This window comes from Astyanax mexicanus, chromosome 6 (genome assembly GCF_023375975.1).
Source record: "Astyanax mexicanus isolate ESR-SI-001 chromosome 6, AstMex3_surface, whole genome shotgun sequence".
Classification (NCBI taxonomy): domain Eukaryota; kingdom Metazoa; phylum Chordata; class Actinopteri; order Characiformes; family Acestrorhamphidae; genus Astyanax; species Astyanax mexicanus.
The window spans coordinates 25,030,068-25,049,203 of record NC_064413.1 but is presented as its reverse complement, the minus strand read 5'-3'; the positions used below and the strand labels follow the sequence as shown (position 1 = coordinate 25,049,203).

At 37.3% G+C, this 19,136-nt stretch overlaps 1 protein-coding gene and 3 long non-coding RNA genes across 4 annotated transcripts in view; 3 read left to right on the top strand and 1 right to left on the bottom strand.

The window, feature by feature from the left end:
- Nucleotides 1–105: 105 nt before the first annotated feature.
- LOC107197820 (myosin-7) lies at nt 106–13,217 on the bottom strand. The gene is made up of 39 exons (XM_049480448.1): nt 13,203–13,217; nt 12,955–12,998; nt 12,603–12,811; nt 12,005–12,148; nt 11,747–11,903; nt 11,555–11,582; nt 11,369–11,471; nt 11,181–11,273; nt 10,674–10,737; nt 10,486–10,584; nt 10,273–10,376; nt 9,955–10,093; nt 9,697–9,815; nt 9,445–9,594; nt 9,061–9,231; nt 8,658–8,967; nt 8,459–8,538; nt 7,947–8,152; nt 6,855–6,978; nt 6,542–6,678; nt 6,173–6,428; nt 5,850–6,092; nt 5,589–5,765; nt 5,312–5,457; nt 5,131–5,221; nt 4,661–5,050; nt 4,442–4,568; nt 4,232–4,350; nt 3,952–4,148; nt 3,673–3,856; nt 3,322–3,487; nt 3,097–3,221; nt 2,693–3,001; nt 2,389–2,592; nt 2,003–2,299; nt 1,784–1,888; nt 1,459–1,554; nt 1,220–1,354; nt 106–220 (listed from the first exon to the last, which is right to left on the bottom strand). The coding sequence occupies exons 3-39, from the start codon at nt 12,801–12,803 to the stop codon at nt 200–202; spliced, it is 5,817 nt and encodes a 1,938-aa protein (XP_049336405.1). The 5' UTR covers nt 12,804–12,811; nt 12,955–12,998; nt 13,203–13,217; the 3' UTR covers nt 106–199.
- The window catches only part of LOC125802424 (uncharacterized), a 24,644-nt gene continuing 8,279 nt past the window's right edge, over nt 2,772–19,136 (top strand). Inside the window, exon 1 of the long non-coding RNA XR_007439554.1 lies at nt 2,772–2,858. This is a non-coding gene — a long non-coding RNA (uncharacterized LOC125802424). The remainder of the gene's footprint in view (nt 2,859–19,136) is intronic.
- LOC125802425 (uncharacterized) overlaps nt 8,021–19,136 on the top strand; it is a 15,138-nt gene continuing 4,022 nt past the window's right edge. Inside the window, exon 1 of the long non-coding RNA XR_007439555.1 lies at nt 8,021–8,110. This is a non-coding gene — a long non-coding RNA (uncharacterized LOC125802425). The remainder of the gene's footprint in view (nt 8,111–19,136) is intronic.
- On the top strand, nt 17,206–18,583 carry LOC125802426 (uncharacterized). The gene is made up of 3 exons (XR_007439556.1): nt 17,206–17,936; nt 17,978–18,042; nt 18,396–18,583. It is a non-coding gene; the product is annotated as an uncharacterized LOC125802426 (long non-coding RNA).

Sequence of the window (19,136 nt, the reverse complement as noted above, 5' to 3'; positions counted from 1 at the left end):
TCCATTGCTTTGATCAGGTTTATTAGATTAGCTAAATCTCCAGAACCAGGTCCATACAACCATGATAGAGGGGTTCTTATATCACATTTACAACACAGACAGATGTTTCAATGCACATTAACTTTATTCTATACAGCTACAGGTAAAGAACTTCTGAATCACAGAAAACAAGCTTGTGACTGAGGTCCATGTGAGAGCTTCACTCTTCATCATGTCCTTTCTGAAAAGTGGAAAAACAAAGAAATGTTATATGTATACTTCTTTAATATGTCCAACCAAGTAGAAGACCATTAATTATATATAAACAATATATTTTGTGGGGCACAGATGGAATTGAGCCTCCACTTTAAACCCAATTGTGCAGTAAATACACATAGGCACACCAGTGAGCAGCACTCAGAAGACACATGTAGTGAAACAGTGAGAACACATGGCCTGCCTGTCAAACCCAGGAAACAAAACAACAACCTTGTTACTGATGGCCTGATGCTCTAAATGCTGACTCACCACTGCCCCCAGTTACCACTCCCGCTAATTGCATCCCATACATTAGGATTACTTTGATAATAAAGCTAAACACAAACCGTATTTTTGTGAATTGCCGTTCATAAAAGTTCATAAAGTTAACAAACTTTTATAGCATTAAACATAAAAAAATAATATTTTTTGTGCATTCATTTGGACACCTTACAGAGTCAGGACCTTAACCCTTTATTCTCACCTTTATGATACTTTTATGATTTACTAGTCTGTAAATAGAAGCAAAGTAGTTCAAATGGAGTTCTTCCTAAGTTATACAAGTGAGGAAAAATGCCAAAAACCAAACATTTTGAAGAGTTTAAGAAGTCTTTTAAATTAACACATTAACATTCTTCTGCACAGTGTTGCTCACATAAACATAATCTTCATGAAGGAGTCTTGGCTCTGTAAGGTGCCCGAACTTTTTTTCAGGCCACATTGAGGAATAAAATAAAATAAATAAATAATAATGTCGAAAATAAATAATAATTAATAAAAACTATTTCAAAAGTGTGTCAATTGGCCAAAGTGTCTGAAGTTTCATACACAACTGTATGTTATTTGTAATATATTCTATATTATTATTTGATGATATTATTGCACAATAGTACAAGGACATTCATTCAATTGTCTTGAAATATGACAATTATCACTTCTATAACTATATTTAATATATTGTTTCATTGAAAAACCCACTCACCTTAGAGCCAGTGTCACGACTTTTGGCTCTCAGCTTGTTGACCTGAGACTCAGCAATATCAGCTCTCTCCTCAGCCTCATCCAGCTCATGCTGCAGCTTGCGAAACTTGCCAAGACTGGAATTGGCCTGCTCCTCCTAAAAAATAAATAATTTATATTTGAATTAAGCATGCATTTTATCAGTCATGTCAAAAAAGCTGTCACAAATGTATATGATGTTTAAATTAGTCTATTACTTACAGCTTCCTCTGCAGATCTCTTGTAGGATTTAACCTTCAGCTGCAGTTTGTCCACCAAGTCCTGAAGACGGGCCAGATTCTTACGATCCTCCTCAGTCTGTGAGATAATAGTTACAGTAAGTCTTTGTCCAGGAAACACTGCTGTGCTTTTGACTCATACTATGCTAATTGTAGAAGAAAAGACACTTTATGGTGCAATACATATTTTGTCATTATTAATTTTACAACATGCCATATTGTATGCATGCTTTTTTCATAATAATAATATTTTTGGCACTAGAACTACTATAGAAAAATTAGATTTGATACAAAAAAGAGTGGTTTACCTGGTAGGTGAGCTCCTTAATGCGTCGCTCATATTTACGAACACCTTTCACAGAATCACTGGCCTTTCTCTGTTCTATCTCCACCTCAGTTTCAAGCTCTCTCACCTGCAAGAAACGATTGAGCTCATGTTAGATCCAACCGGTTATAATACTTATCTATGTTTAATATGCTGTGCTGTTTTTATGTTATTTTTATGCTATTTTAAGATGTTTCCTCACCCTGGCCTCCAGTTTCTGGACCTGCTTCTTGCCACCCTTCATTGCGATTTGCTCAGCTTCATCCAGACGGTGCTGCAGGTCCTTGATGGTTTGCTCCATGTTCTTCTTCATGCGCTCCAAGTGAGCACTGGTGTCCTGCTCCTTCTTCAGCTCTTCTGCCATCATGGCAGCATCAGTGATGGCTTTCTTGGCCTTTTCCTCAGCATTCCTGCATTCTTGGACAGCCTCCTCTACCTCAGTCTGAAGCTGGGATGTGTCTCCCTCCAGCTTCTTCTTCTGGTTCAGCAGGCTGGTGTTCTGAAATGTAAAAGATTGCTTATATTATACTGTCCATATTATGGCTTCTGCGTGATTTAATTTAAGAAGCTAGTAAATCTGTATAATACCTGAGAGTGGAGGAGTTGAACCCTCTCGCTGACATCCAGCAGTTCCTGCTCAGCCAGTTTGCGGCCTCTCTCAGTCTGCTCCACCAGAGATCTCAACTCATCCAGTTCAGCCTGCAGCAGATTGTTGCGTCTCTCCACAATGGCAATGTTCTCTTTGAGATCATCGTTACCACGAAGAGCATCATCTAACTGCAGTTGAGCATCCTAAAAGATAAAGTGTTTATTTGTAGGCAGTTCCTTAATTTCACAGCTAATGTAAGACAAAGATTAATGAAATGCAACCTCCAATAATGTTTTCATATACCTTCATATGTCCATGGAGACCTTTGAGTTGCTTCTGTGCCTCTGAGGCCTGCCTGTTAGCCTGACTGAGCTGGATCTCCATCTCGTTGAGGTCTCCCTCCATCTTCTTTTTAATCCTGAGGGCTTCATTTCTGCTGCGAGTCTCAGACTCCAGAGAGCTCTGCAGAGTGTCAACCACTCTCTGCTGGTTCCTCTTGGCCTGCTCCATCTCCTCATCCTTCTCAGCCAACTTACGCTCAATATCAGCCTTCACCTGGTTGAACTCCAGCTGAGCTCGCAAGATCTTTCCTTCCTCATGCTCAAGAGAGGCCTATTAGACACAGACAAGAAAATCAAATTAATGGACTAATTAAAACTAATATTTTTCATAGATAGAACTGGTAAAGATAAAACAACCAATAGTACCTCAGCTTCTTCTAGAGCAGACTGAATCTCACTCTTTTCTTGTTCTAGCTGTTTACGTATTTTCTCAAGTTCATGGATGCTCTTTCCACTCTCCCCAATTTGCTCAGTGAGATCAGAAATTTCCTCTGTTTGACAAGAAAGAAAATGTTGCTCAGTTGGTGTTATTTATATGCTGGACAAGTAATATCTTTCAGCTTGCCAGACAATTGTAACAAACATAACTACCTTGAAGGTTCTTGTTCTCCCTCTTCATGGTCTCCAGATGATCCAAGGATTCTTCATAGGAGTTCTTCAGTTTAAAGAGTTCAGTGCTTAAAGATCTGGCCTCCTTCTGGGCACTCTCTAACTCAGTCTGAGACTCTTCATATTTTTGCTTCCACTCTGCAAGAATCTGTACCGTACCAAACATATGATTTTATTACAACACAGCTCAGTCTCTATATAGCTTCATTCATTCATGTTGCAATCTGGTAATGCATGGATTTGATGTATAGAAACATTTATATACATGACCATCACCAAAGAAAAATGCTATATTTTCATAACGTTGAGAAAAGCCGCACATGATCTTATCACCTTGTCAAAGTTTCTTTGCTTCTTGTCCAGAGCAGCAGCAGCAGCATTGGATCTTTCCACATCAACCATGAGATCCTCAATCTCATTCTGTAGCCTGTGCTTGGTCTTCTCTAGAGAGGAGCATTTAGCATTGACAGCCTCCACAGCTTCTTCTGCATCTTGCAGACGTTGAGCCAGCTTCTTCCTGTGTGGCAGGCCAGAAAAAGTACATATTAAGTAAGTTTCTTTTAAGTTGTAGTGATAATTAAATATCTGATAATCAGAATACTGATTTCTTACTTTGCATCCTCCAGCTCTTCTGTCCTCTGGATGGCATCAGTTTCATACTTGGTCCTCCACTGGGCCACCTCAGAGTTGGCCTTGGAGAGACTGCGTTGCAGCTCAGCCTTGGCCTCCTGTTCCTCTTCATACTGCTCTCTCAGCAACTCTGAGTCATGGCGGGCAGACTGCACTGCATGGGCCAGGGCATTCTTAGCCTGGAGGAAGATGCTGGTTAAAAATCTGATCTGTTGACCTGCTGGATCGTTGTGAAAAGTCAAATTACAAACTGTTGAAATACCTTTACTTCCTCTTCTAGTTGCCTCTTGAGATCCTCAATCTGTTGGGTGTAAGACTGCTTTCCTCTGGTCAGCTGAGAGACCAGGGAATCTTTCTCCTCTAGCTGTCTTGAAAGTTCGCCTTGATTGGAGATGAATTACAGTGATATTTCAGTTGTTTGTAGGTTTTGTATTCATGGTTTGCACCAACCACATTTAATTGAAGCCCTTACCATTCTCAGTTTGTAGTTTAGCTTTTTGCATGCTGAAGTCATTGATGCTGCGCTGTCCTTCCTCATATTTTGTCCTGTACTCACTCATCTGGTCCTCAAGAGTCCTGCACATTTTTTCCAGGTTTGTCTAGAACATAGACAATCAATTATAAGTTAAACAGTAAATACTTTAAAACCTTTATAAAACACTGAAGACATTTAAACAATAAATATGCTTACCTTAGACTTCACAATCTGCTCCATGTTGGAGACCACATCATCCAGCTCCAGTCTCAGTTCACTCTTCTCTTTTTCCAGCTTCTGCTTCACTCTCTGAAGGTTATCAATCTGTTCTCCTAGGTCAGCCACGCTGTCAGCATGTTTCTTCCTCAGTGTAGCAGCAGTTGCTTCATGCTGCAGAGTGGCCTCTTCAAGGTCTCTGCGAACCTTCTGGAACTCTGCCTCTCTCTTCTTGTTCATCTCTATCTGGGCAGCAGTGGCTCCACCAGCCTCCTCCAGCCTCTCACTGATTTCCTCCAGTTCTCTGGCCAGGTCTGCTCTCTGCTTTTCAACCTTTGCACGGGCTGCTCTTTCAGCCTCTAGCTCTTCTTCAAGTTCCTCAATACGGGCCTAATTCCAGAAGAAGCCCATTTTAGTCATTTACATTAGTAAGAATTAAGGTATATTCTTGATATGTTTTATTATATTACCTGCAGCTCCTTCAGTTTCTTCTGGAGCTGTGCCGCTAATGCCTGTTCATCCTCAATCTTGCTGTTAAGCTGACTGATCTCAAAGTCTTTCCTGTGGCAGAAATACAGTTAGTGAGGACTTTAAAGAGTTTCAATTGGTCATAACTGTTTCAAAAAAATTGTATTATTATTTTTGTAGTACTTTTTTATTCTCTCCTCCAGCTGTTGTTTGTCATTTTCCAGGTCCATGACATTCTCTTGGGTCAACTTTAAGTCTCCCTCAAGCTTTCTCTTAGCTCTCTCAAGATCCATGCGAAGTTTCTTTTCCTGTTCCAGGGATCCCTCAAGCTGGAAAGATCATAATAGGCCTACTTTAGTTTGATCTTCTCAATGGGACTTAATAAATATGTCCATATGTTTAGTATTTGTATGCTATGTGTGCATATATGTATACATTTAAACAACAAACAGTCACTGACATCATCAACTTGTTGCTCCAACTTGGCTTTGGCCTTGGTCAGAGTGTTGACTTTGTCCTCCTCACTCTGTAGGTCATCCAGCGTTTGCTGATGGGCCTCCTGGAGAGCTTTCTTCTCCTTGGTCAGCTTTGCAATGATTTCATCCAGAGCTGCCATTTCTTCTGTCAGGTTTTTAACCTGGGAAGAGATAAAAAAAAATGAGCCATCTGTCATCCAATTCCATTTTTTTTATAAACATTTTAATAAAGACAGAATCAAGACCTTATTTTCAGTGGCGTGCTTCTCTTTCTCCACTTTGGCCAGAGTAAGCTCCAGGTCATCAATATCCTTCTTAAGCTCAGAGCATTCATCTTCAAGCTTCCTCTTCTTTGCAACCAATTCAGCATTCATTTCCTCTTCATCCTCCAGTCTCTCAGTCAGCTCTTTGGTTTTTGCTTCAAGTTGGATCTTGTTTTTGATCAGACCCTCACATCTCTCCTCAGCATCACAGAGATTATCTTGCTCCTGTTAATATGTACATCATAAATAAGTATATTCTTTAGTTATGTATACATTTATTATAATAAATATACCAGTAAACTCACAGCCTGGACTTGGAGTTGCAGGTCATTTTTCTCTTGGAGAAGTGTGACCATTTTCTCTTCAAGCTCCTTTCTGCGAGCTTCAGATTTGGCATAGGCTTCTTTCAGCTTCAAGAATTCCTCCTTCATGTTGGCCATTTCTTTCTCAGCCTCAGCAGACCTTAGGAGTGGCTTAATCTTGAAGTACAGCTTCATCCAGGGCCAGTTCTTAACACCCATGAAGGCACGGACGTTCCACTGGATAACAAGCAAGGCGTCTCTAAAATGTGAAACATTTAAAAAAAATATTTATTTGTGAACTATTCACTTTGAATAATAAAGGCAATTCCTGAGGCATCAGAACAAAGTATCAAATAATATTATAAATAATACCTGCGCTCCACAATCTTCTGGAACTCGAGTCTTGAGAGAAGACCACGAGAGCGGGACTGAATACCAGTAATGATGAGAGCAAGACGGTCATCTCGCATCTCCTCAAGGGTACCCAGGAGACCAGCCTTGAAGAATACCTTTATGATTTAAGTCATAAGAAAATAGTTATGTATGTTTTATCTTTATGTAACCAGGCAAAAAAATACACATAACGTAAATAGCTACATACTATTGTGTTTTTTTTATGTGGATGTGTGTTCATTTATTATATTGAAAATGATATTAATTATATTAAAATTATATTAAGTCGTACCTTGGTGTGACCAAACTTGTACTGGTTGTGATCAATATCCAGGGAACCTAGCAGTTTCTCTGCTCCCTTTCTGCTGTCAATAAATGTCCCCTCAGGGATGGCAGCAGGATTCAAGATACGGTATCTAAAATGGTCAAAAAATGAATGATTTAAAATGTAATTTGGCTTCAAATTCTGGAAACATACTCTTTAATTTTTGCAGTAGAATGTTTAATGACTTGTTCAGTTCTATGTATTTTTCAAAAGATTGGCTAAAAAATTTTTGGTAACACTGCACAAAACTATAAAACAATGTAAATTGATGATAAAATGTCCAAGTCGTCGTTCATGTGAGAATACTCTTAGATTCAAATGTTGCATTTTCAATTTTTGTTTATTAATTTTGTAAAATTATTTTTAATGTCTCATGAGACATCACATTAGCCAATACATATCTAAAAATGTGTTTAAATAATTAAAATGCAAAAACAGAACAACAAACCGTCTAGCCATTCAATTAATTGATAGGTGTGAAATGTCTAAGGAGCTTTTACTGTAAAATATTTTTAAACATTTACACATGATGGGTAGTACCTGTACACAAAAATATTTGTATTAATTTTTTGTATTTCTGTTTGCACTAATATTAACTTAACTAGGCGGTTAGTCGACCGGCTAGATTTTTGGATCATGTGACTGTACTATACCAGACCAATCCACTAGATCTAAATATATAGTGTTAATTGTGCTGTAATTAACATCATCTTAAATGTGCCAAAAGGAAAATATTAAATATTTTTGCTGACCAATGGTCCCACTGAGGCCCACCGGGGGAGACAGCCCGCAGGTTAACATCACTATTCTGTTGCATTGCTCAGAGAACAACTTAAAGCACGTTTATTTACTAGAGTGTATCATTTGCCAATATTATCCAGGTACCTTAAGTTACCACGCTTACATTTAGTTACAGGGTAGCTGAATGGCCAGCCAATTGTCCTTGTAATACAGATTTGAAACTTGTTATTTTTGTAATTGATGAAGAAACAAAATTCGCACCTAGAAAAAAAATCATGTTTTGCAAGTTTTAAGTATCAGACAAAAAATAAACATTACCTCTGTTTAAAGTCACCGTACAGGATCCTGTTGGGGAATCCCTTTCTGCAGATTCTGATGCCCTCCAGCACACCGTTACAGCGCAGCTGGTGCATGACGAGAGGATTCTCCATGGCCCCAGGAGTCTTGGTCTCGTTGGGGATGATGCAGCGCACAAAGTGGGGGTGAGTTGATCTCAGGTTGGTCATCAGCTTGTTCAAGTTCTCCTAAAGATGGAACATGAGTAGCATATGATCTTTGAGTACAGCTATTGTAAAATAAATAAATAAAATGCAAAATACTAGTTTTATAAAATGTTTAAAAAATAGGTGCTATGTCACAGTGAGCATTTCAAGTGGCAGACTAAAGATAAAGGTTGCAGCTTATTTAAGGAGATATTTAGCAATGATCCAGAATCAAACTGATAACATATAGTAATATGTTTTGGTTATTTATGTATAAATAACACTTTAAACACAAATGGTCACTATATAACCCTAGTTTTGAATATTTTTGCAAACTCTTCTTCTCACCCTGTGAAGAGCAGACACAGTCTGGAAAGAAGATCCCTTTTTCTTCTTTTCTTTGCCTTTTCCACCACCACCTTCCGCGGCTATTAAGACAAAATACATTATGATTAAGCATACATTAAACACAAAACCTGTCCATATGAGAATAAAGTCTCTATTGTTTCTAAAATATTATTAGCCATTCCTCATCAAGTCCACATACCTGAATCAGCACTGGCGTAATTTGCAAACAGATTAGACAACAACTTCATTGTGGACTTCTGATACAACCCCACAACAGTTTCATTGAGGGGGTCCTTGTTCTTCACCAGCCAGTTCATGATGTTGTAGTCCACAGTACCAGCATAGTGAACCAGGGAGAAGTGAGCTTCGGGTTTACCCTTCACAATCCTGGGCTTCTGGAAGTTATTAGATTTGCCCAAGTGGTTGTCGTAAAGCTTAGCTTTGAATGTAGCATCGCTGGCCTTGGGGAACATGCACTCCTCTTCAAGGATGGACATGATACCCATGGGCTACAGAGAGAAACACATACACTGTTCGTCACACACACATCTTTTTTTAGATACTAAATGTTAATATTAGTCTGTGTGAAATATATGACTAACCTTTTCAATGAGATCAATGCAGGCCTGCAAGTCCATGCCGAAGTCAATGAACTCCCACTCAATACCCTCCTTCTTGTACTCTTCTTGCTCCAGCACAAACATGTGGTGGTTGAAGAACTGCTGCAACTTCTCATTAGTGAAGTTGATGCACAGCTGCTCAAAGGTGTTGAACTGGAGGAGAAGGAAAATATCATTAACTCAGGTAAATGCTAAACTACAAGGATGTTGTTTGTTGACTCTGAAAAGCACAATTATACAGTAGTAGTTGTGATAAAATGATTGTCGATCAGTCATTTATGTCTGTTCCACATTTGTATGCACTTTTTGCTACACTGATCAAAGCCTAAGCCTAGTGATATATATGACAAAAGTAAAAGAGCTTACATCAAAGATTTCAAAACCAGCAATGTCCAGCACACCAATAAAGTACTGGCGAGGCTGCTTGGTGTCCAGAGATTGGTTAATTCTCACAACCATCCAAAGGAACATCTTCTCGTACACTGACTTAGACAGTGCACCAATAGCGTAATAGACCTGATAGATAAACAAAATAAAATAGATGTTTATAGAAGTACTATTATTATCTTTATAACTTTTATGCATTTAATGCATCAGTTTTCATCAGGCAGATTTTACCTGCTGGACATTCTGTCCCTTGGTGACCCACTCATTCCCTACTTTGACTCTTGGGTGGCACAGAGCCTTGACGAGATCCGCAGAGTTCAGACCCATGAGATAAGCTGATTTATCCGTATCTGGATTGTAAAAAATATAAAGACTATTAAACTAACTAGATATAACTTGTTTGTAATCTAGAAGACTGGTGATGAATTAACTTTTTTTTTTAACTAAAGTGTCACAAAGTTATTGTTTTATATTTGAGTTCACACTGACCCTCAGTGCCGTCAGCCTCAGCCTGCTCCTCCCTCTGCTTCTGCTTGAACTTCATGTTGCCATAGTGCATAATGGCACCAGTCAGCTTGTAGATGCTGTTCTTCTCCTCTTGGGTGAAGCCCAGCACATCAAAAGCTTCCTAGAGCCAAAAGTATTTGTGAATTTTTATTGTGTATCGTGAAAAGTGAATTGTGTTGATTTCTTGATTGATTGATGTTTGATTGATGTTTTATTCCTGTGGAATACACAAACCGCTAGGATTTGTTTAAATCCTAGACATGAAAACGTGAAAGCCTACACAGCTGTTTTTATACGCACATCAGTGGCCATTAGCTCGTCTCTATCATCAATGGAGGCCACTTGAGTCTCTCCTTGGGAGATGTAGGCGTAGTCGTAAGGATTTGCAGTAATAAGTAGCATTTCTGTGAAACAGGAAAGAGATGTTTATTTATTGAGATATTTTCATAACAGGGTTAAGCATACTTCTTGAAAACTTATTGAATTATTAATAATAAAGATTTTTTTGCTGACCCAGAAGTTCAGGTTTTCTCTGAGACAGGATCTGGTAGAAGATATGGTAGTCTCTCTCAGCTTTAAGCTGGAAAGTGACACGGGACTTCTCCAGAAGATCTGGTTTCCCAAAAATAACCGACACAGTTATTAATGTTTCTCATTCAATATTCTTTAAAATTCATATTGTTGAATAAAATAATGCTTACAAGTCTCAATATCAGCAGAGGCAAGCTTTCCAGATGCAGCAAAGTGGATTCGGATGAACTTGCCCTATTTAAAAAATATAAATTAAATGTTTGAAATATTGCCCTAAAACATTTCCTATGGGTAATGTATATACTGACATGCTAGAAGTTATGGTATTGCAGTATGTAAATTGATCATGAAGTGTTAAGTTGTATATGTTGTAAGAGGTGTTTTCTAGTGTAAGATTTGAACACTGGAGATGTGAATTATCAGAGTTTGAGCCAGGTTTGATAGTGGATGCCAAATGATCCATTTAAAGTTCCTCAAAGATCCACAGTTTTTATGACTATCATAGGAATACACTATAGAAAGGACTCAAATCACATTCACATTTAGTGCAGGAGGCTCCACATATTTTTTTTGAGTGGCCTGTTCTTTTTTGCTCTGTATATGACTGTTGCCTTTAGCAAAAATAATCCCTGATCTTAATTTTTTAAGATTGTAAGTAAAAACACATAAACACTCACAAATCGAGAGGAGTTGTCATTTCTGATGGTCTTGGCGTTACCAAAGGCCTCCAGAGCAGGGTTACACTGAATGATTTGATCCTCCAGAGTACCCTGGGTGATCAGCAAGAAGTGACAGTTTTTAGGAACAGTATTTTTTCAGGGTGTCAATCAGTAAAAAAACATTTAATAGCTCTGATTATTCCAACCTTCTTGTCACTGGTGTCCTTCTTGGGACCTCCTGCAGCAATGCTGGCGAAGTACTGAATGACTCTTTTGGTGTTGACAGTTTTCCCAGCACCGGATTCTCCACTATGTACATGGAGGAATTTTAGTGAAAATAAGTGTACTTTGAAAAATAATTAACAGCTAATTGTAACAAAAGGCAAACTTACGTGATGAGAATAGACTGATTCTCCCTATCTGTAATAAAAGATCATTTGTTGTTATTTGTTGTTACATAAAAAGACACTATATTCACAAAGACTTAACGACTAAACCTTCACACACAATGCATGTCAGAAAATTCAGTGCTGCAGTTTGTTTTGTTCTTATTTTAATTAATCCATGATTAAATGAATAAATACCTGCCAGCATGTACTGGTAGGCATTGTCAGAGATGGAGAAGATGTGGGGAGGAGCTTCTGTTCTCTTCTTGCCTCTGTAGGCAACAACAACTTCCTGATTGTACACTGGCAGCCACTTGTAAGGGTTGACAGTTACACAGAAGAGCCCAGAGTAGGTCTGTGTGACAAAATAATTAGGTTCAGTATTTTCAGGCAGATACAGAAGAACAGAAAAAGGTATACAGGTATACTGAACAGGTAAACAAATGTTTAACTCACGTAGATCATCCAGGCTGCATAACGCTCTTTGAGGTTAAACAGCACAGCAGGCTCGTGCAGGAAGGTGAACATCGCCATGTCCTCAATTTTATCGAACTTTGGCGGGTTCTGAGGGTGAACGTCGCATTCCTTGACGGTCACAGTCTGTGGAAAAAAATAGCTGTATTACATTTCGTTATATGCAGAGCACTTTATACAACATAAACATGCTCATACTTTGTGTTCAGTGTAAAAATGAAAGTATTAAATAAGAAATGTTTCGATTAAATGGATTAAATTTTACATCTACATCCATTGTGTACAGGCACCCTAATTGAATAATAAGACTCAGGGATAACTACAAAATAATACTATAAAATAATTATAATGTCTTTTTGGGCAGTGATGTAAACCATCCAGTTAGAACTCTTTTTTTTCACTATAAAAAGAAAAAAAGTGTATTACAGTATTTAGTATATGAGTATTATCATTTAGGATGCTTTGTCCTTTTTAATGTACTCTTGAGTTGTCTGGTGTGGTGTTGAGGATGGTCAAAGGTGTGCAGGTGGATTGGGCAGTGGTTAAGGGTGGCTGGGGGTGGATTAGATATGATTCTTACCGTTCCCTTAGAAGTCTCACAAGTGCATTTGTCACCATCCCGACTGGTAATAGTTGCCTTGAGATACTCTTCTTCTGCATCAGGGACAAAGCATTCCTTCTTCATGTCAAATGGACGAGTTTGGGCCTCCAGACGCTCCTTGTCTGACTTCCTCAGGTACGGGGCTGCTGGCCCAAACTCCTCCATCAACGCATCTCCCATCTTTCACCCTGAGATCAGTGCAGAGAACAGTACTGTTGAGTCACTGAACACATATTCATTTGAATAAACATATAATACAGTTCTGCTTTGGGTAGGTCCTGGGAGAGCTATACAACTGTCTTTGAAAATTAATTTTAATCAATAAATCTACCTGTATTAACTGCTTCACCTTTCCGAGAAGTTCTGGTGATCCCCCTAAAAAAAAGAAAACAGAGAAAATTTAGTAAGATAAATGCCTGTGTTTGGTTCTCTTAACACAATGGGCAGTATACAGTGCTTTTAATACGCTAACATCTGTTTTAATTAGTAGAAATAAAATTGCTAGAACTACTTGTAAATCTACTTTTTTCTTTTTTTTTTACTAATGAGTTTAGAGAGGTATAGAGAAGTTTTTCTTACCTTTAGATGACACAATTGAAAACCAGTCCTGAGCTGCTTACTCCTCAGTCCCTTTTATAATGCAAGGGCTCCTCTAAATATGGTTGCTGGCACCATATGATGCATTGTTGTGTCTCAGTTTGGTGGGACTACTGACGGCATTGTGGTGGGGTCAGTTTTTTTTGTTCGTGTAGGTTATGACTGCAAGTGTCCACTGGGAGGTAAAAGAGAGCCGTACGCATGCCAGCTGGATAATGCATAAGAGAAAAGAAATGCAGAGACGTGACAGAACATCAGAGACAGATAGTTCAGTTTGCACATAGGGTGAATTAGGATTAGGTGATTTGGAACATTTTTGAGATTTCATGGCATTAATTAAAAAGTATAGCCAAATAAATGATCCATTTTTGTAATACTGAATATGTTCATTTTGTGATTTCACAGTGAGACCTCAGCAAAAATAGTTTTTTTTTCCCCTTCATGCAAGAAAATAAACCCTGCGTAGCTAAACAGTTCCATTTGGCCTTATCTCACAGTCACCCTTAATTCATCCTAAATGTTATAGTCATATCTACCGCATCTGTAATTTCAGATGCACTTAAGGTAGGTGGAGATATTTTTCAGTTACAAATCGATACATGTTTTGTGTTTCACTTATATTGATTATAATGTAAGGCTTAAATATCCTTAGAAGTCTTCAGTTACACAGGATGCCTTGGATTTAATGACCAAGAAATCAGTTTAGAGACAGCTTCTAATAGACAAAAAAATAAGTCTCAAAGGTGATTCTTTTTGCTTTGTTTCTATTTTTAGTTACCTTTTGAGCAATTCTACACCTTGTTTATTTAGATTGAAGGCTTAACTAAGTGTCTGCCCATTCAAGCTGTCACAGGTCCTTTTTTACCCATATTAGAGAGGCATCAGCTGTCTGTCTCTGAGTTCTAAAGCACAACCAAGGTCACTTCCCAGCTGGTGTGAATGCTTCACTCTGCCCCATGGTGATGAAACGGCATTGTTTCCTTGCCTTTATACTTGAGGACAAAGATAACCAAGCCAAATTTGTGCCAAGTGCTTCTCTGTGATTGAGAAGAACAGCTTGTGCGAACTGACCTCATCCATTTATGTGTTGTCATTTTCAGTGTATGACCCTGTTCTGTGGATGCTGCTCCCAAGTTCACTTATTTTACTCACAGACCAGCTTAACTCAGGTTTTATGTGCATCAAAAACTTTCAAAAGTCATTCAGAATTGACATTTACACTACTTTTTTGTTTGCAGTTAAAACATTTATAATACGCTTTTCATAACACTCTATTTTGACAAATTTGAAGGGTATAAGATTATAGTGCTTCGGTTTTAAGACTATGAATTTTTTACAAACCAGATATTTTTGATAGAATATGTAAATTAAAGGTCCATCAAAGACAATATAACTTCTTACAATTGTCAAGTAATACGTAATCTCTCATTTGGAAGCTTCTGTGTCTGTGTCACCCAGGAGCTGAGGTGCTGACCGCTTCTCGTTAGTGCCTTAAGCGTCCTTCAGACATCAACACTGCAAGGTGGCAAATGGGTAGAAGATTAACACCATGGCATGTTAAGTGTAGACAGAAGGGTAAAGGTTAAGGAACTCAGCACAAGGTGCAAGTCAACTGCAGTAAGTGTGAATTATATTCCCGTTCCCTTTCTCCCTCTCACAGTGTAACCGACTACCACCACGGGAAGGTGTTAAATATCTAACCTCTAAACTATAGGCTGGACCGTGACTTTGAAATAGGACTCTCTCAGCAGACTGTGTTTATCATAATGAGGCTATGTGTGAATTTTGGCACTCAGTTTAGACAGTACATTTCACTGCCTGAGGATTTGTTGCATACAAACACAAATGAGGGAAAAGAGTGGAATTAAATTCTACATGCAGTAATTTTTGTAAATTATAGGTGCATTATAATATACATTAAGTAAAGAAGAATAAATATTCTAAAGATTCTGCAGATTTCTACATAAGTATAATCCTAAAGTACATTTAGTACTTCAACTGTCTTTGTACATAAAGGTTAAGGTTTTATTAGATCATTTTCTTGGTATAAATGATATAAAGTAAATTGGGAAAGTGTCTAATACAGGTCCTTTGGGGTTTTTTTGTACTTTCTAGCAATGTTTTGTTGAAACATGTATTTTCCTATATTCCCATACTCACTATGTTTGATGTATTGTGCATATATACTATAAAATGAAATCATGAAACTATAAGCTCTGAACAAACTGGATTTGATCTACACTTTCTACAGATCCCATGGAAAAATCATCTTTGGTTTCTTAAGGAACACTTGTCTTGTGGAACTTAAAAACCATAAACCTTTAAAAGGTACTCAATCTCATGTTTTAAAATGTTTTAAAGGTTACGATACTGGTCCAAAATACTCAATGAGTGTACGCATACTGATACAGGCTTTTGAGTAAACTCGTGAAGGTCATGCCCACCAAGTTATAATGTCATTGAAATATAATTTTTATCAGATTATTCTGCTGTTTTATTGTAGTACATTGTAGTGTAGTAAATCAATACATTTTTAAACCAGTGAATTAAGGCTTTTGGACCGCACTGTATGTATGACCTACACCCCACATCAGAAAAAGTTTGGAAGTGTGGACAATGCAAATTTCTGTGTGATCTCCAATCCCCCAAACAGCACTGCATCCAGAACAGTCATTCAACAACAGCTGATGGAACTACGTGAGAAAGTGTCAAAAAATGCAAACCTTTGTTGTTCACTACAATGCAGTGTTGCAATCACAAATGCCACTATGTTAAAGTGTTGTTGATTTATCTGGGCTCGGAGGCATCAGGGATGGATCCTCACATACTGGAAATGTGTAACGGGGTCAGATAATCAGTATTCCAGATCTTTTGAGGAATAATTAATCAGACTAGACTGGACTGCCTGCAGTCCTTGTCTGCCCCCAGTGAAGAATGTGTGGAGATTTTTTAAGGAAAAATGAAACAGTAAAACACTTCACTGCTTGGCAAACTTGCTGCCACACTACAAAGTGGGAAATGTTTTTTTTATTGGAATGTGTTGCAGTCCTGAATTGTAGGAATGTTTAATAATAAATGAGATGAAGTTGAGCTGACAAAACGTAAAATATCTCAAATTTATACTGTATGCAATCAAATATAAGTTGAAGTAAATGTATGAGCAAAGCATACCTTTTTATCATTTTTTTATTTTTTGTACTGTCTTTACGTTTTCTGATTTGTGGTTAAGGTTCTTTCGTAGCAGCACTTAGAGAACCCTTCAAAGTACATTGAACAGTGTACTCATCAGGTTTACATAAACTTGTAAATGTTAAGTCCAACCAAGTCACAGTGTCATTCAAGCAAAAATGAGACACAAATGCTAGAAATAAAAAAATCTAATGTTTTCTTTAATTTTAAATTATATCTTTTACTCAGACTGTTCTACTTTTGTAAAAGGAAATGTAGTTTAAAAAATGCCTAATAAAAATGTTTTTACAAGTGACTGTAGACTTTTGACCCACTGTATGTTCAACCTAAAGTTTAATCTACGTTAAATATGTAAGGAGCATTGTTAGAATGAAAACATAGAATAACAGTATTGATATAGCATTTATATAGCATATAGCTTCACAACATCAGGTAACAAAAAACAAGAATCAATAGAAAAAAACAGAAATACAACAAAAAAGTATATTAAAATTGTCTAATTAAAAAAAATAAATTAAAAATGTATCACTTTATTTGGATTGTCTATTATAGGTGCCTTTATAGATGCTCAACTGCTGTGTATTAAACACAAGTAAACTCTAAGGTGAAAGTAATTCAATCTCTATTGAATGTAACCCTACACTTAACCCTTTTATGGTTAAATTTAATGTTTAGTTTAAGGATTGGGCTATGGGTATATTTTAGGGTTGGTTGAGGTTAGGTTAAGGGTTAGGTTTTAGGGTTGATTCTTGGTTGAGGTTAGGCTTAGGGTTAGGTTTTGGGGTTGATTCATGGTTGAGGTTAGGTTAAGGGTTAGGTTTTAGGGTTAATTTATGGTTGAGATTAGGTTTAGGGTTAGATTTTACGGTTGATTCATGGTTGAGGTTAGGTTTAAGATTAGGTTTTAGGGTTGATTAATGGTTGATGTTAGGTTTAGGGTTAGCTTTTAGGGTTGATTCATGGTTGAGGTTAGATTTTAGGGTTGATTCATGGTTGAGGTTAGGTTTAGGGTTGATTCATGGTTGAGGTTAGGTTTAGGGTTAGATTTTATGGTAGATTCATAGGTGAGGTTAGGTTTAGGATTAGGTTTTAGGGTTGATTAATGATTGAGGTTAGGTTTAGGGTTAGATTTTCGGTTTCATTCATGGTTGAGGTTTTAGGGTTGATTAATTATTAAACTTTATAACAGGCTCTAGGCCCAATAGGAAGACATACAACATATACATAAGAAAAGAAGATTAATGATTGAGGTTAGGTTTAGGGTTAGATTTTAGGGTTGATTCATGGTTAAGGTTAGGTTTAGGTTATGTTTTAGGGTTGATTCATGGTTAAGGTTAGGTTTAGGTTATGTTTTAGGGTTGATTCATGGTTGAGGTTAGATTTTAGGGTTGATTCATGGTTAAGGTTAGGTTTAGGTTATGTTTTAGGGTTGATTCATGGTTAAGGTTAGGTTTAGGTTATGTTTTAGGGTTGATTCATGGTTGAGGTTAGATTTTAGGGTTGATTCATGGTTAAGGTTAGGTTTAGGTTATGTTTTAGGGTTGATTCATGGTTAAGGTTAGGTTTAGGTTATGTTTTAGGGTTAATTCATGGTTGAGGTTAGATTTTAGGGTTGATTCATGGTTGAGGTTAGGTTTAGGGTTGATTCATGGTTGAGGTTAGATTTTAGGGTTGATTCATGGTTGAGGTTAGGTTTAGGGTTGATTCATGGTTGAGGTTAGGTTTAGGGTTAGATTTTATGGTAGATTCATAGTTGAGGTTAGGTTTAGGATTAGGTTTTAGGGTTGATTAATGATTGAGGTTAGGTTTAGGGTTAGATTTTCGGTTTCATTCATGGTTGAGGTTTTAGGGTTGATTAATTATTAAACTTTATAACAGGCTCTAGGCCCAATAGGAAGACATACAACATATACATAAGAAAAGAAGATTAATGATTGAGGTTAGGTTTAGGGTTAGATTTTAGAGTTGATTCATGGTTAAGGTTAGGTTTAGGTTATGTTTTAGGGTTGATTCATGGTTAAGGTTAGGTTTAGGTTATGTTTTAGGGTTGATTCATGGTTGAGGTTAGGTTTATGATTCAGATATTTTGAAATGTATGCCATATTAACAGTTTTATAAGTATTCAGAGAAGAGAAGATTCTAAATTGTCTTAATATATTGTTTACTTAATTACTTACTTGAATCCATGTTGTTTTTAAAACAATTAAATAAAGCTATATATTTTAAGGTATCTTTGCACCTATGTATTTATATACATGTGTATGAATATCCTTTGGCTAACCAAAGGACATACCATTACTACAGTCTTGTTTACACCACATTGTTTCCTTCCCATTGTCCTTGAGTACAAAGATAACCCTGTGAAATTCCTACTGAGTGCCTCTGTGTGATTGAGAAGCACAACTAACGCTGGCCCTGTTGGACTAGAGCAGATGCTGCTCTTGTAAAGGTCTCCAAGCACATAAATAAAAGCATCGAGTCATACATGCTGGCACTCTTCTGGACTTTATAGACTATATACTTCTTAAGTTACATGGCCAAATTTAGGGGAAACAATGCAGCTCCTGTCTGAAGTTCGACTGACATTGTTAGCTCACTTGGTCTAATAGGTAGTTTGAAATGGTGAAAGACACAATTAAGACAGTATTTGTATCATACAGACAGTTCAGGCGTGGTTCTTTGATTTAGTTTCTCCAAATAAGATGGACATTGACCAACATAGACTGT

What these genes read in the sequence shown, in the direction of transcription:
- LOC107197820 (XM_049480448.1), bottom strand. Translation starts at nt 12,803, where the DNA reads ATGGGAGATGCGTTGATGGAGGAGTTTGGGCCAGCAGCCCCGTACCTG. An exon ending in TTACGCCAGTGCTGATTCAG is followed by an intron (nt 8,539 to 8,657) that starts GTATGTGGACTT and finishes TTGTCTTAATAG; the next exon opens with CCGCGGAAGGTGGTGGTGGA. An exon ending in AGAGATCTGCAGAGGAAGCT is followed by an intron (nt 1,355 to 1,458) that starts GTAAGTAATAGA and finishes TTTATTTTTTAG; the next exon opens with GAGGAGCAGGCCAATTCCAG.